Source organism: Pelophylax lessonae (genome assembly GCF_965119305.1).
Source record: "Pelophylax lessonae genome assembly, chromosome: 2".
In the NCBI taxonomy this organism is placed as follows: Eukaryota; Metazoa; Chordata; class Amphibia; order Anura; family Ranidae; genus Pelophylax; species Pelophylax lessonae.
This window is the reverse complement of record NC_138769.1, coordinates 310,923,837-310,941,232: the sequence shown is the minus strand read 5'-3', so window position 1 is coordinate 310,941,232 and position 17,396 is coordinate 310,923,837. Positions and strand designations below refer to the sequence as shown.

Here is a 17,396-nt window from a genome sequence, read left to right as displayed (position 1 = left end):
CCCATGTACAGGAACTTCTGCTTGCAATTGACCTGCTTTTGCCCTATACAAGCCAAGGTAAATGCAAAAGCAACTTGAAGCAGATTGATAAGATCCATATGTGGTATGAAACAACTCATTGAGCATCAAAAAACAAAGTAAAATACCTCAAACATGAGTCAAAACATATCGGAGACATCTAAAGGTCTTAAACTCATCTACACAAGCCCTAATCTGAACATGTTGCAATGGTCATGCTTGTGAGGCTTTTTCTCAGTGTGAATTGCTGGGGTAACTTATCTGGGAACAGAAATGAAATGCCCAAAAAAAGATTGCATCTAGAGTCAACACGTTTTTTTTTTTTTTTTGTTTTTTTTATTTGGTTAGGTGTTTATTGCTCTCTGCTCTTCCATTCTCTCTATTTGTCCTAGGCACCATTTTCACTGGGGCGGAAAGTGAGAAAAGTTGTCACCAAAATAGGAATGGGATATTTGTTTTGGTGACAACTTTTTAAGAACGGATTTCCCTCACTTTAAAGCCATGTATTCTCTATTTCTGTTGGCTCTATAGAACAGAATGTGAAGGAGAATCTGCCCAATAAGATACAGTTGAGCAAGGATTATAACCCTTTCCCAATGCCATTAAAAAAAAAATGGTGCCTTTAAATATACTTTAATCATGCACTGAGATAATCTAGAGACTTTCATTGTGGACTTTTCCTTTCTGGAGTCTCCTTGACTATCAATGAAGTATTTGGTACATCTTAGATAATGACAGTGCTTTTTGTATTCAATAAACACTGTTAAAATAGGAATAGGAAATACCCCGGAGACCATCTGTCATCTCATTAGGAACATGCCCCGAAGTTGTCAGGCATGCATACAAGCATGTGGGGGCCATACCAACTACTGAGTACCATTTTGAGTTGCGGCAATAAAATTTCAGCAAAATTAACTAGCCTGCTGCTTCATTTTTTTCACTTTGATTTTTGGGGTGTCTTTGAATTCAGTCCTCTGTAGGGTGATGACTTGCATTTCCATCAAACGACGTACTATCCTTTCATTTCTAACACATCACCCAGTCCATACCAGTATAGATATCCAGCATGATATTTTTCCCCATTGAGATCTGATATGTTTCAAAGTTTTCCTTGAATTTTTTTGAGCAGTGTATTTTAGGTAGAAGGGTTACTATATGGACTAAATTAGGTCTGCTGAACGGTTTGGCAGGCCCAGATTTCTGGGATTTCTGGCAGTCACAGCTACTGTTTCCCTTGAAGTTCACAGTTTTAACAAAGTATCAATTGTTTAAATATTGAAAATCCTTTAAAAAAATAGAGAAAGTTATAATACTCTAGGAATACAATATCACCAAGAGAAAGCCTTCCCCCTCCTCCAAAAACTAAAACAAAAAGCAAAACATAGGTCTTAATTATGTACTATAAGTAATACATTTGCTGTCACTATTATGGTAAAGACGTGAGACTACACTACTGTGCAAAAATTGTAGGCAAGTTTTGAAAGATGCTGTAAATTAAAAATGCTTTCAGAGATAGAAGTGTTAATAGTTTGTTTTTATCAATTATCAAAATGGAAAGTAATTGTGAACAAAAAATAAATCCAAATCAAATCTATATTTTGTGTTACTGCCCTTTGCCTGCAAAACAGCACCAATTCTTCTGCGTACAATTACACACAGTTTTTGAAGGAACATGGCAGATAGGTTCTTCCAAATATCCAGTTCTTCTTTACACTGAAGATAGTTTTTATTAAAACTGGCTGCATGTTTGGGGTCGTAGTGTAGAATGAATTTGAGGTCAATTGTCTCCCTTATGATATGGCTGCCTTATGGTATGGCATGATGGATAATTATCTGCTTGTACCTCACAACATTGAGGACAACATTGTTCATGACCAAGTACAGAATGCAGCCCCAAAGTTGCAAGGAACGTCCACCGTGCTTCTCTGCTGCAGGCTATAAAGTACCAATGTTATTCTGAAAAGTGCCTTCTTTACCATAAATAAAAACCTAATGTTTCTGGTACAAAACCAAAATGTAGATTTTTTTTTAATTTTGCATTTGAGTTAACATTCACAATTCTAAAAATTTAAATGTTTACCTAAAAAAAAAAAAAAAAATTTGTACAATCTGTAAAAAACTTTATAAAAATAGCTAGCTAAGGACAGTTATAGAGTTTAACAAGGTGCTAAATTAGAGAACACTATGGAATCTATTTATAAAACATTTGTACAAGCTGAATAAAATGGCACCATCAATTTTGTAAGAGAGTAATTCCTGTATCATTAAACTTCATCAGGTACCAAAAATGCCATATAGTCTTCTCACTGAGGTATTTCAGCGATAATAACAATTATCACTTAAACAATTTCATTTAGCTTGTGCAAGTACTTCTGACATTCATGTAAATAATGTTTTATAAACTCTTCAAAGTGTGTGTAAACCTAAAATATAACTTAATTCACAGTAAACATTTACAATGCTGTCTTTTTCTTATCTAATATATCTAATCTATATCTAATATAGAATAAATAGCATGGGCACATATCTTTTTTTAATTCTTTTTTTTATTTTTTTTATTTATTAAAAGGGGTTTTTTTCCTGACAAACAACCATACCTTAGAAAAACATCACAATACAGAAAAAAATAACTTCCCCATAAAAAATTCCAAACAAAATCTTACCTTACATGATTAAACATTGTACAAAAAATATAAAACTATTTTTTTTATTACTTTAACATGACCAGAACTTGTAGCATCTCTCATATTCATAATTCTGTATGTGACTTGGTGCCTGAAGCAATTTTGCTCATGATTTTACTTTTTTTTGAGCTCCATTATGCAAATTCAGCTGTTCTAACTTTAAAATTGAAGTAGAACACAAGGGGAAAAAATTTGTTTTCAAAAGTTACCTCTATGTCTGAATGGCTGCTGGAGGTGCTAAAAATTTTAGTTGTGTTCATGCCATATACTGCTGTCAGCTTTAATCTTCCTGATTTTCTGCTGTGAATTCTAGCCCCCATACAGTGAGGGATAGTGTTGTTTAGGCCCCCCCTTGCCGTCCCTCATCTATTTATAAAATGTCCTGTATTATTTTTCTAGAATGAAAGGTATTCTGTAACTGCATAGAGGTAGAGGGAAAGGCAGATGAGCGACAGGACCACCCCTTGTCCACTCACAGAACTCCTTGTATTCTCTGAAAAGAATACAAGGTGTTTTGTGAATACATGAGTTGGAGAAATGGGGAGAGTAAACGACACTATTCTTCACTGTAAACTGGCCCCAACTCAAAGAAGCAGAGCCAGAATATTACAGCTGACAGTAATGTTTTTCTCCTGGAATCCCAATTTAAATTGACTGCTGATACCCATTATCAGGGCCGATCCTAGGGTCACAGGCGCCTGGGTGCAGAAAGTTTTATGGCGCCCCCACATGGGCGTGGTCATCTCACTAACTCCTCCCCTTTACAAATGTTTCTATGTCAGTGGCTCAAACACAGAGATGCTCCCCTAAGAAGTCGTCCTTCCCCCGGGACCCTCCCACGATCTCTTAACAATAAACAAATTATAGTAAGAGAAGCAGAGTACTCTAATGGGAACTGGAGGGGGGTCTCTCTAATGGACACAGAGAGGATATCTGTTAGAGAGTCTGTTAGACAGAGCCCCCAGACAGGAGATGGTAAGAGACTGCAGACTTGATACAAGAGATGGTCAGAGACTGCGGATATGATACAAGAGATCAATGCATTGATGCAGCCTCATCAGTGCCCACCAAATGCAGCCTCATCAGTGCCCACCAAATGCAGCCACATCAGTGCCCACCAAATGCAGATTACCAGTGCCCACCAAATGCAGCCTACCAGTGCCCACCAAATGCAGCTTACCAGAGCCCACTAAATGTAGCTTACCAGTGCCCACCAAATGCAGCCTTATCAGTGCCAACCAAATTCAGCCTACCAGTGCCCACCAAATGCAGATTACCAGTGCCCACCAAATGCAGCTTACCAGTGCCCACCAAATGCAGCTTACCAGTGCCCACCAAATGCAGCTTACCAGTGCCCACCAAATGGACATGGTACAGGGGGGAGGTGTCTGAGGCTGCGGACATGGTACAGGGGGGAGATGTCTGAGGCTGCGGACATGGTACAGGGGGGAGATGTCTGAGGCTGTGGACATGGTACAGGGAGGAGCTGTCTCAGGCTGCGGACATGGTACAGGGAGATGTCTGAGGCTGTGGACATGGTACAGGGGGGGAGATGCCTGAGGCTGCGGACATGGTATAGGGGAGCGATGTCTGAGGCTGCGGACATGGTACAGGGGGGAGATGTCTGAGGCTGTGGACATGGTACAGGGAGGAGCTGTCTCAGGCTGCGGACATGGTACAGGGAGATGTCTGAGGCTGTGGACATGGTACAGGGGGGAGCTGTCTGAGGCTGCGGACATGGTACAGAGGGGAGCTGTCTCAGGCTGCGGACATGGTACAGGGGGGAGATGTCTGAGGCTGCGGACATGGTACAGGGGGGAGATGTCTGAGGCTGCGGACATGGTACAGGGGGGAGATGTCTGAGGCTGCGGACATGGTACGGGGGGGAGATGTCTCAGGCTGCGGACATGGTATAGGGGGGAGCTGTCTAAGGCTGCGGACATGGTACAGGGGGGAGCTGTCTCAGGCTGCGGACATGGTACAGGGGGGGAGATGTCTCAGGCTGCGGACATGGTACAGGGGGGAGATGTCTCAGGCTGTGGACATGGTACAGTGGGGGAGATGTCTGAGGCTGCGGACATGGTACAGGGGGGAGATGTCTGAGGCTGCGGACATGGTACAGGGGGGGAGATGTCTGAGGCTGCGGACATGGTAAAGGGGGAGATGTCTGAGGTTGTGCACATGGTACAGGGGGGAGATGTCTGAGGCTGTGGACATGGTACAGGGGGGAGATGTCTGAGGCTGCAGACATGGTACAGGGGGAGATGTCTGAGGCTGCGGACATGGTACAGGGGGGGGGGGTGTCTGAGGCTGCGGACATGGTAAAGGGGGGAGATGTCTGAGGCTGCGGACATGGTACAGGGGGGAGATGTCTGAGGCTGCGGACATGGTACAGGGGGGAGATGTCTGAGGATGTGGACATGGTACAGGGGGGAGATGTCTCAGGCTGCGGACATGGTAAGATGTCTGAGGCTGTGGACATGGTACAGGGGGGAGATGTCTGAAGCTGCGGAAATGGTACAGGGGGGGGGAGATGTCTCAGGCTGTGGACATGGTACAGGGGGAAGATGTCTCAGGCTGCGGACATGGTACAGGGGGGAGCTGTCTCAGGCTGCGGACATGGTACAGGGGGGAGCTGTCTCAGGCTGCGGACATGGTACAGGGGGGAGCTGTCTCAGGCTGCGGACATGGTACAGGGGGAAGCTGTCTCAGGCTGCGGACATGGTACAGGGGGGAGATGTCTCAGGCTGTGGACATGGTACAGGGGGGAGCTGTCTCAGGCTGCGGACATGGTACAGGGGGGAGCTGTCTCAGGCTGCGGACATGGTACAGGGGGGAGATGTCTCAGGCTGCGGACATGGTATAGGGGGGAGCTGTCTCAGGCTGTGGACATGGTACAGGGGGGAGCTGTCTCAGGCTGCGGACATGGTACAGGGGGGAGATGTCTCAGGCTGTGGACATGGTACAGGGGGGAGATGTCTCAGGCTGAGGACATGGTACAGGGGGGAGATGTCTCAGGCTGCGGACATGGTACAGGGGGGAGCTGTCTCAGGCTGTGGACATGGTACAGGGGGGAGCTGTCTCAGGCTGCAGACATGGTACAGGGGGGAGATGTCTCAGGCTGCGGACATGGTACAGGGGGGAGCTGTCTCAGGCTGCGGACATGGTACAGGGGGGAGATGTCTCAGGCTGTGGATATGGTACAGGGGGGAGATGTCTCAGGCTGCGGACATGGTACAGGGGGGAGATGTCTCAGGCTGCGGACATGGTATAGGGGGGAGATGTCTCAGGCTGCGGACATGGTATAGGGGGGAGATGTCTCAGGCGGACATGGTACAGGGGGGAGATGTCTCAGGCTGCGGACATGGTACAGGGGGGAGCTGTCTCAGGCTGCGGACATGGTACAGGGGGGAGATGTCTCAGGCTGCGGACATGGTACAGGGGGGAGCTGTCTCAGGCTGCGGACATGGTACAGGGGGGAGATGTCTCAGGCTGCGGACATGGTATAGGGGGGAGCTGTCTCAGGCTGCGGACATGGTACAGGGGGGAGCTGTCTCAGGCTGCGGACATGGTACAGGGGGGGAGATGGTCAGGTGCTGTGGTAGCAGGCGCTGTGGTGGCAGGCACTGTGGTGGCAGGCGCTGTGATGGCAGGCGCTGTGGTGGCAGGCGCTGTGTTGGCAGGTGGGCAGGTGCTGTGGTGGGCAGAGGGGAGAGGGCACTGTGGGGTCTGTCAGCCAGGTGTTGCTGAGGCCTGAGGGCGGCTGAGTGAGCTTCAATAACATTGTTGTTGTCATTTCTTTTTCAATGTCTTACCTTACCTGAGAACTAGCAGCACGCAGCAGACAGACCAGATGCCAGTTTCTTCAGTTGCAGGGCAGTTCTTCTTGGTTCCTCTTCTCTTCAGGCAAGAGGCCAGGCACCACCGAGGCACGTCAGGCGGTCTTCTTCTTCTTACTTTCGTTTCAGGGGCTCCTCCAACGCACAGCGCGCTGCTGGAGGGGGTGGGGGTGGAGCGCCAGCCCGCCCCCAACACTGTTTACTAGGCGGACGCGGAGGAATATTGTAGATTCCTCCTCCGCTCTGAATGTTGGGGCGGTGGGCCGGCCCGGGCATATGACGTCACTGGTTGCTAGACGCTAAGCGGTCCTAGCATAGCAACCAGTGATACAGCAGGCCTGGATCATGGAGGAACAAAGCAGAGAGGCTGCCCTGCGCTGCGGCTGCCGCCCGGCCGGACTGGTCAGTAACCGTGCGGGCTGACAGTGTTGGGAAGCGGGGAGGGAGCTAATACTAATTTACATACAGTAACTCTGAGTCACTGCCAGCTTCGGCCGGCCCGGCGGCGCCCCCCCTTTTTAACACAGTGATGCGCCTGGGTGCGCTGCACCCTCCGCACCCGCTCAGGATCGGCCCTGCCCATTATGCTACCGTCAATGGATGTGGCTAAATTGTGGATCTATTTCCTAGCAGGAAATAACATTCTAAAGCTCCCATCTCAGATTTTTTTCCAGAATGTCTAGGTAGCCTAAAATACAAATATATGCATTAAATGCAACATTTTGATTTGGAAGCAGCATCTTTCCAATACGAATTTAGGATACCTCCAATACCTCCAAAAATTACGTATAAAATCTCTCATTGTCTGTCCACATCTAGTACAATTAGGGTTACCCTGAAGGCTTGCCATGTAAAGTAAATGGGCAGTTTGATATGCCCCATGGAAATACTGTAAATAACTTAGTTACTCTCTGAGAAGCTTATATCAAGACAGAGGGAATCTTCCTTAATATCTTGGACCATTCATCCTCTTCTACATTGCCTATGTCTCAAGACCGTTGCTCTGCATTTCAGGGTATATTTAATTTGATACTTATGCATTAGAGGAAATAAAACACTTTGTATGATCAGACAACACTACATCCTTTACCATGAGTTTCTTAGAACATCTCATAGATGTTATCTTCTACTGGGAGTCGAGTGCAAGATGCAATTGTAAATACTAACAAAATCTTTAGGTATAGAGAACTCTTCTCGTAGCTGTTGAAATTATTTAAGGGAAGCATTTTAATACAATTGCTTAATCTTTAAAATACCCTGTTTCCAGGGTCTTTATTAGGACTTTACTAGGACTTTACTTTATTAGGACTTTACTACACGGTAGGACAGTTGTATGTGTCTCTATAAGACACGGTAGGCATTCATTTAGATATACTCCACACAATAAGTCACAAAAATTCTTTCTTTAACTCAAACACATATAAAATGCTTATTGGGGTTTATTTTAGTTATTTAGAAAGACTGATCTTTTGATTCATCAAATACATTTGTCTGCTCTCCCAATGGCAGGTTTGGTTCGGTGAGGAGGTGGTCCTCACATACTTGGAACAATCACTCAGCCCATCTACACTACACTATTTCCATAGAACTATTTTCATAGAACCTGAGGAATTGGGCTCATTGAGCTCAAAAGATGCATTAATAGTGTAATAATGATGGTAAGAGATTTCCCTTATAAGTTGTATATACCTCTGCAGGGAGACCATCCCCTCCTTGGGCTCAAAAGGGCAAGTAACTCCAACAGGATTTCAACCTATATTTCCCTGCACCAAAACTGATAATTATATGTTGTTTATCTGAGTATGCTCTTTTAGGAGTGTATAAATTACTATAAAATCATCAGAATATATCAACTATATCAAAGGTAGAATAGACTGCTATGCCCGTTTCATTTTCTATTGCCCCTAAATACACAGATGGCTTCTGAGCCCACAGTAAGTATAGTTGCTAATAAATGCACCACTGTAGTTAACTCTATCAAAGTAATGCTGCTTTATACAAAAAAAACTATGTTCGGCCTTCTCAATACCACCTGGAAGCAGCCCCAGGATAACACCAGCTTGCTGCTTCACCATATTTATTAATTTGCTATGAAAACAGAGAATGCCCATTATCCATTGCTTATATATGTAATGCATTTAACATTTTTGTCTTTTTTTTTTTTTTAGGGGAACTGACATTAGATGAGTTTATCGGTGGAATACAAAAGGATCCTGACCTTCTTGAACTCATTTCTAAAAGCTTCGATCTCTCCAATGTGTTGAAAACAATACAAAATGGAAGACGGAGGAGTGTTCCTTAAAGGATGTTCCCTATCTAGGATATCTCTACCCGTCTTCCTACAAGAAGATGCCTTTCTGCAGTGAGAAGATGTCATGTTGCATGAGGATTTTCCTTTTGATCTCTCAGAGATTATAATAAGTACGGCGGGTAGTAAGGTATAAGTGGTGCAATCTTTCGAAGCCTTCTCTTGAAGGAATAATACATTTCTTATGTAATATAACAAGGCTGTACCAGGTTTCAGTAGGCCAGGGAAAAGTAATCTTTTGGATATTAATTGATTCAAATCCAGTTTAAATGAATTTAAAAGGAATTGACTTTCATCTGGATTAGTTAGGAGAAAAGGAGGGGCTGTCTGACCTTTTTGTGTAACTAACCGCTACTTTCATTAGCAATAAACTTCTCTGCTAACCTGACAGATTTAAAAAAAAAAAAAAAAAGTTTCTGAAAAGGTCACGGTCATTCTGATAAAAGCTGAAGATGACGAACAAAAGACAATTGGATGCATTGCAGCATTTTTTCGTATTTCAACTTTCCAGGAAAGAAAACTGTGGCAAATAAACAACGTGCAGATCTCAAGGACATGATCTACATGTAAATGTTGATTTATATCTTTATGGTTATAATACGTATTATTGTTTTTTCCTCTTTAAATATATATACATGTTTTTAAAATATACTTGAACAATACGGGTCATAAGTTTAATAGATGATTATTAATAATATTTTTGAAATAGATTGTAGAATGGTTAGACAGGAAGTAAAAGCAACATTGGGATTACAGACAGCCATCAAAAACAGACAGTAGCTATAGGCCTTTCCCATTTTATAACAGAAAAAAGTTCTGTTAATATGTATTTTCACATTAATCAATTTTCTTTTAGTTTTGCGTTCTATAGGACATCCAGCAAATAAATAAGAAGGGGGGGATAATTCAAGCTTCAGATTTATGTAAAATCCTTGTATTGTAACCTGGATTTTCAGTCTATAAATAGTGCTCATGTGTCAGGTGCTATAAATATACAAATAATGGTTTAAAAAAATCATTAGACATTCATTTTGGTTTTGAAAACCAGCCTCAGGTAAGTGCTGCCTGTGAGGTCGCACAAAGCCTTCCAGCTAGAAGGCCTATATTTTGTTTAGTTACCATACTGTGCAATGGGCAGCTGTAAGCACTCCTTTCCCTTCTTCAGACAGAATTAAAACTGTGCAATGTATGAAGGTTTACCATCTTTTAGCACATCTATTTGTGCCTCCCCTACTTTACCTGATGTCAAGGATTTTTTTTTTTATAAAAGAGGTTGATGGTGGCACCAAGGTGGTAGTGAATGGGAGGAGAATGAATCAAACTACATTTTTGCTTAGAATTTAACCTATAGCATGCCTTGTGTGAATTCACGCATGCCAAATGTAGAAAGCACCCTGTCTAGGTAATAAAGATCAATACTGTGATCACACACCAGCAAACACCACAGATGTACTTATGTAATCTCCTGAGCTCCAGATTAGCAACACTCAATCCAGACAAAGCTATATAGCTAATAAAAGCTGAATCTCTTGTCTGGGTCAGCCTGTACACATGCCTGACTACATTAAACCTATCCAAGAACTGGGATTTGTAGGTACAGGAACTCTTTAACCACTTCAGGGCTTGCATTTTACACTCCCTTGCTGTCAGGCCAGTTTTCAGCAGTGATAGTTTGATGGACAATTACTCCACTATGCACTATGCCACTAGGAAACGGCGAATCCGCTTCCTGGGATCAGATCATAGAGCTATGCACCGACAGCTCTCCCAGTCTCCGGTATAGAGTGGACTGGGAGAGCCGTTGGTGTAGAGCTCTAGGATCTGATCCCGGGAAGCAGATTTCGCCGTTTCCTAGTGGCTCTCAGCCCTGGAGGTATAGAGGAGAGCTACCTCTGGATTGTCCTTAGTGTTTCCTGAGTGATACCCTTTGGCTTGAATATATCTATTTCTGGTAAGCAGTATATACTACTGGTTGCGGTTACTGCACATTTTGGTGAATACTGAAAACTTCATTTGCGGTTTCTTGGGAATTTTCCAAATTAACTATTGGCAGCTAGCAGGACAGGCTCTTGATCATATGCAACCACTGTGACTGGCCCCCGGGCATTTAGAGCCATTTTAAGGTAGACTGGGGCAGGTGTGCAGGGATTAATAACCACGGTTTATTTTTTTTGCTATGGTAAGATGAAAAAAAATTCTAAAATGATTGAAAGAAACCAAGACAATAACAGTTTCCCTTACTTTTTAGTAAAAAATATATCAAGGCATGCCATGGATAATGCATTTTGAGTTTGAAAAAAAAAAATTTTGATTCTCCCACCAACACACTCGATGTTGACAGAGGAAACTCTCCCACAGAGCTATTGTATTCTGATTCCATTCCATCAATATACAATGATTACTGTTGCTGGCTATAGTAGGTAGCACTAATCGAGATAGACTTATGTACAACCAGCCTGCCCAAAGATATATCTAAATTCAGCCAGTCTCTGCTGAATTGACAATATTTCAATCCATCTATGGTGACTTATGTCTTCCAATTATTATTGTAAGTTCCCTGTAGAATGTAATAGCATTGCCCAGAAATTGCGTTGTGTTGCCTAGATGTCATTAATAAGCCCAAAACATTTTAAATAATACCATAATCTTTGGTAGTCAGTGGCATAATTACAGTGACAAGAAAAAGTATGTAAACCCCCTGGATTTAACTGCTTTTCTGCAGTAATTTTCCATAAAATGTGACCTGAGCCTCATCTAAGTCCCAACAATAATACACAATGTGCTTACGCTGATAACACACAAATAATTCTGATTGTCTTTATTGAACATACCTATTAAACACTCACAGTGCTGGAGGAAAAAGTAAGTTAACCATTGGAGTTAAAAGCTGGTCGAGCCTTCTTTGGCAGCAAGCAAGTAAGCACTTTCAGCAGCTCTAGATCAGACCTGCAAAACGTTCAGGAGGAATTTTTGACCACGTGTGTTTACAAAACTGCTTAAACTCAGACACATTCGTAGGATGTCTGATGTGAACAGCTCTACTGAGGTCATTCCACAGCATCTCTATGTGGTTAAGGCCTGGTCTCTGACAGGGCCACTTCAAAAGGCACATTTTCTTTTTCAGAAGCCAGAGGGTGGTGGATTTACTTCATTGCATAGGGTCACCCAACTTCTACTAAGCTTCAGCTGGTGGACAACAACCCTGACATTATCATGTCAGATATTTTGGTAAACCTGGGAATTAATTTTCCCTTCAATAATGGCAGGCCCTGAAGAAGTGAAGCAATCCCAAATCATGATGTTCCCTCCACCATACTTTACTGTTGGTATGAGGTTTTGATGTTGGAAAGCTGTGCCCTATTTGCGCCATACATACATATTCTTCTCAAACAATTCTACTTTTGTTTTATCAGTTCACAAAACATTTTCCCAGCAGTATTGCAGTTTGCCAAGAGAAGAACTCAGGCGATGGATAAAAAAAACACTAAAATGAGCTGATCGCAAACTTGTGCATTTTATATTGAGCAAGAATTGAACTTGGCCCCTCCTCTGCCTCCCTTTTGGTAATTGGGAATGCTCATCATTAGTGAGGGGCTGACCATTTAAATCAAACATTGTGTGTTCGTTGAACACACAAACAAATGTGGCGCACGGCGGGAAGTTTGCCGCCGATGAACGCCCCATAATGCATTGCACGATTGCAGTGCATTAATTGCTTGTGATTGGCCAAACCATGCACCTGACCTGTATGCTTCGGCCAATCACAGCACAATGTCCTGTCAGAGCCATGATTGGCCAAAGGCAGGGTGCCTTTAGCTAATCATGGCTCAGGGGCTAAGTCCACGCCCCGCACTATATAAGGCTGCTTACACGGCAGCCGTTTGTAGTGTGTTAGTGGAGATTAGCCAGGTCATTGGTGGATTGTGCTTTCATATTTAATGCAGTCAGTGCAGTGTAGTGTAGGGCTGATTCTTGTGTAACACATTGTAGTGCAGTCAGTGTAGTGTAGTGTTGTGCTGATTCATCTTGTGTAACACAGTGTACTGCAGTGAAGTGTAGAGAAGGGCTGATTTTTGTGTCACACAGTGTAGTGCAGTCAGTGTAGTGCTGTGCTGTGATTCTTGTGTAACACAGTGCAGTGGGGCCACAGAAATGTTGGTGTATACAGCACGTCTGTGTCACCCCACTGATCCCATTTTTTTTTCATTGATATTTTTTTTTTGTTTTTTGCAGAATCTGTTTTTTTCGCTGCAACATTAGTACTCACCCTTCTGTGTTGCTATTCCTTCTGCAACAGCAGTAGGATTTATTTTTTTTGTGGCGCAGCATTACTAATTTTATTTAGGACATAATTGCTGTCCTGCCTTTTGTGTCACAGGTGCTATTCCTTCTGCGTCAGCAGTAAGGGTTTTTTTTGTGGTGCAGCAGCACTCATTTTATTTAGGGCATAATTGCTTCCCCCCCTTTTGTGTTGCAGGTGCTATTCCTTCTGCATCAGCAATGGTTTATTTTTTTGTGGTGCAACAACACTAATTTTATTTAGGGCATAATTGTGGTCCCCCTTTTGTGTCACAGGTACTATTCCTTCTGCTTCAGCAGTGGGTTTTTTTTTTCTTGTGGCGCAGCAGCACTAATGTTATTTAGGGCATAATTGCTGTCCCCCTTTTGTGTCGTAGATGCTATTCCTTCTGCATCAGCAGGGGTTTTCTTTTTTTGGCATTATTAGGTTTTTCTTTATAAAAAAAAATGTTTTTTAATAAAACGGTTTATACTGCACCAACTACAAAAGTATTGCACCCAAGCACCATATTCCCTTCCGCACTCTATAATAAAAAGTTATAAAAATCCCCGCCAAAAAAGAAAAAACAGTAATAAAATGGTTAAGAGTGCACCGAGCACAAAACTATTGCACCCAGGCAACATATTTCCATCCCACATTCTATAATAAACCCCCCCCCCCCCCAAAAAAATCCCCATCATGTCTGCAAGGCCAACAAGGAGTGGCAGATGCTCACAGGCCACTAAAAGAGGGCAAGCAGCCTCTATGTCCAAATGAAAAGTGATGGTCGCGGACATGGTGCATCCTCTGCAGGCGGGACATGCTTGTCCTTTTTTTCCGGTGCTGGCCGTGTTATTGAGCCATAACATGCAGAAGAGTTGGTGGAGTGGATAACTAAGCCGTCCTCATCCTCTGTCACCCAGGCTCATTCTAGTTTGCTTTCCACTGCAGCTGCCAAAGCAGCCTATTACACAGGCTCCTTGTCCACAGCTACTTCTTCCATAGCCTCACCATCATGCACAGTGGAGTCACATGAATTATTCGATCATAGTGTCAGTTACATAATAACGTGAGCCTAGAGAGAGGGGGTAACCATGATGGACAAGAAACTAGCAGTCATGTTCCCCCAGCTGCAGCAAACTGCCAAGTTTGCTCCAGTGATGAGGAGGGAGGGGATGATAAGGTCATTGACTGTACTAGGGTGCCTGAGGGAATAGAGGAGGAAAGTGAGGAGGAGGCAGCGGCGGCACAACTCCAATGAGGCAAGATGTCCTCCAGGGGCCGGCTTAAGGGCAGCCATCCTATTGCATCACATCACAGAGCTCCACAGGTGCAGGGCTCTGCTAACTCCCCGCTGACTTCCAAAAGTTCATTGGTGTTGGCTTTTTTCAACACATGTGCAGCAGATGGCATTGTTGCTGTTTGCAATTTTCTGTCTGAAGCGGATCAAGCGTGGCCAGAACACTAGCCGCTTGGGCACCACATGCTTGATAAGACATATGACGACATGCCGTGCATTCCGTTGGCAACAGTACCTGAAAGAACCACATCATAATAAAATGCAGACTGCTCCTTGCTCTTCATTTGCAATCTCTATTTCTACTGTACCTCAAGTCCTCTCAAAAACCTGCACTGAGAGGGATGATGGTATAGCAATGGGTGCAACAGGTACTTACACTCCATCTGCTAGCAGTACAGCACCTGTTAATTTGGCCAGCAGGCAAAATACGCTACCCCGGTTGCTGAACCGTAAAAAAAAATACTGTTCCAGCCATCCACATGCTCAGTGTCTAAATGCTAACTTGGCCAAATTGCTAGCACTACAACTGCTGCCTTTTCATCTGATAGACTCTACCCCCTTTCGTGAAATTGCAGAATGTGCTGTACCCCAGTGGCAGGCTCCAAAAATAAATTTCTTTCCATGTAAGGCCATTCCAGCTCTGTACCATCATGTGGAAGGCAATGTTTTGGCCTCGTTGGACAGAACAGTCAGCAGGAACAATCACATTACTGCTGACTCTTGGTCCAGCAGGAACATTATATTTCCTTCACTGCACAATGGGTAACTCTGCTGGCAGCTGGGAAGGATGCAGGACAGGGTTCAGTACTGGAGCTTGTTCCACCACCACGACTCCAAAAAGCTGGTGGTGATTCTGCCACATCTGTCTGCTCTACCCCCTCCTCTTCTTCTTCCTCTACGGCCTCATCTGCTGAATTGTCCTCTGAACCAGCAGTGCTCCCTAAGCATTCAAGGGGCTATGCAAGCAGTCAGGCTAAAAGATGTCATGCAGTGCTTCAGTTGGTCTGTCTATGGGACAGGAGCCACACGGGCCAGAGATTCTGTCAGCTCTGCAGGAGCAGGCTGAGAGGTGGTTGACGCCAAGGCAGCTTGAGCCAGAAATGGTTGTATGCGACAATGGCACAAACCTTCTCTCCACCCTTTGACAATGACACTTGACACATGTTTCATGTTTGGCACATGTACTGAATTTGGTGGTGCAGCGTTTCTTGAACAGGTACCCGGGCTTACAAGATCTTCAGAGGCAGGCCAAAAAATTCTGTGGCCATTTCCGGCAGTCATACAATGTCAGTCCTCGGCTGGCTGACATTCAAAGGGAATTCAACCTGCCCACCAACCGCCTCATTTGTGACATGCCCACCAGGTGGAACTCAGTATTGGCAATGCTGCAGCAGCTGCACATGCAGCAGAGGGCCATCAATGAGTACCTATGTGAGTATGGCACAAGGACAACCTCAGGCTTCTTTTCCCCACACCAGTGGCTGCTGATAAAGGATGCATGCACTGTCCTGTAAGCATTTGAGGAGGCCACAAGGATGGTGAGGCATGACAATGCATGCATCAGTGACACTGTCCCTCCAGTCTTCCTGCTGGAGCACACACTTTGTCGAATCATGGACAGGACATTTGAGGCAGAACAGCAGGAGGAAGAGGAGGACTTCCTTTCCTCACAAGGCCCCATTTATATAGATACCATTCCTGCAGGGCCACACAGGAAGAAAAGGAGGAGGAGGAGGAGGAGGATTGTGGCAGCAGCATGGATGTAGAGGATAACATACAGCAGTCTTCAAGGGATGGTTTTCATTCCCCAGAAACCACAGGAGTTGTACATGGCTGGGGAGAGGTTGCTCCTGACAATGTCATCCTTAGTGACCCAGAGAATCTCATGCCTCCTCAAACTTACGCTGCATTGGCTCCCTGATGCTGCAAAGCCTGCAAAAAGACCCGAGGATTTGTGGTATCAAGGAGAGGGATCATTACTGCTTGGCAACCCTTCTTGATCCACATTACAAGGGTAAAGTTTCAGAGCTCATCCTGCCTTCACAAAGGGAGCAGAGGATGAAACATCTTGAGGAGGCCTTAAAGAAAAATTAGTGTAACACTGGGAAGCTACCATTTCCTGGACAACGTGTTTCTGAGGCTTTGTTTGGTCAAAGGAGTGGTGGAGAAGGCGGCCGGCTGAACTATGCCTTCAAACAATTCTTTAGTTCTCAGCACCCAGGGCTGTTAGGCTTAAGCTACCATCGGCAGCATCTGCAAAATATGGTACACAATTTTCTAGGGGTAAGAGCAGACTTTGAGACCTTTCCAACAGATCATCCACTGGGTTACTGGGTCTTGAGGATGAACCACTGGCCAGAATGTGCTCAATGTGCTATCAAGCTACTGGTCTGTCCTGCTTCCAGCGTGCTTTCCGAATGGACATTCAGTGCTGCTGGAGGTTTTGTGAGGGATAAAAGAGTGCGTCTGTCCACAGATTCCCTTGACCGGCTGACATTTATCAAAATGAATCAGTCCTAGATCAACAGCAGCTATTAAGCCCCTGATGCTGATGTAACTGATTAAATTTGCTAGGGATCTGAGATTCCTTGAAGACTGCCTATGCCGCCTATCCTATTCCTGATTCTTGATTATGTTAGCTTCCAACAATGTTTTTGGTTTACAGCACCACCAACACCCAAGGCCCAAGTTTTCTGCACCTGTATCACAGGTGCATGTAATTTCAATTTTTGTTCATCATTTTTAACAGCAGGGACCGTTCCTGCACCCAGCAAGAGTAAGTGTGAGGGGTTACAGTGTTCAGGCACCACCAACACCCAAGGCCCAATTGTTCTGCATCTGTATGACAAGTGCATGTAATTTAAATTTTTGTTTCTAATTTTTAACAGCAGGGCCCATTCCTGTGCCCAGCAAGAGTAACTGTGAGGGGTCACAGTGTTCAGGCACCACCAACACTCAAGGCCCAATT

General features: G+C 44.3%; 1 protein-coding gene across 1 annotated transcript in view; it reads left to right on the top strand.

The window, feature by feature from the left end:
• Positions 1-9,059, top strand: part of GUCA1C (guanylate cyclase activator 1C) — a gene marked incomplete at its 5' end in the record, with an annotated part of 199,750 nt that extends 190,691 nt beyond the window's left edge. Inside the window, one exon of the mRNA XM_082248047.1 lies at positions 8,710-9,059. Within this exon, the coding sequence (XP_082104173.1) occupies positions 8,710-8,843 (134 nt within the window). The 3' untranslated portion in view covers positions 8,844-9,059. The remainder of the gene's footprint in view (positions 1-8,709) is intronic.
• Positions 9,060-17,396: the final 8,337 nt, after the last annotated feature.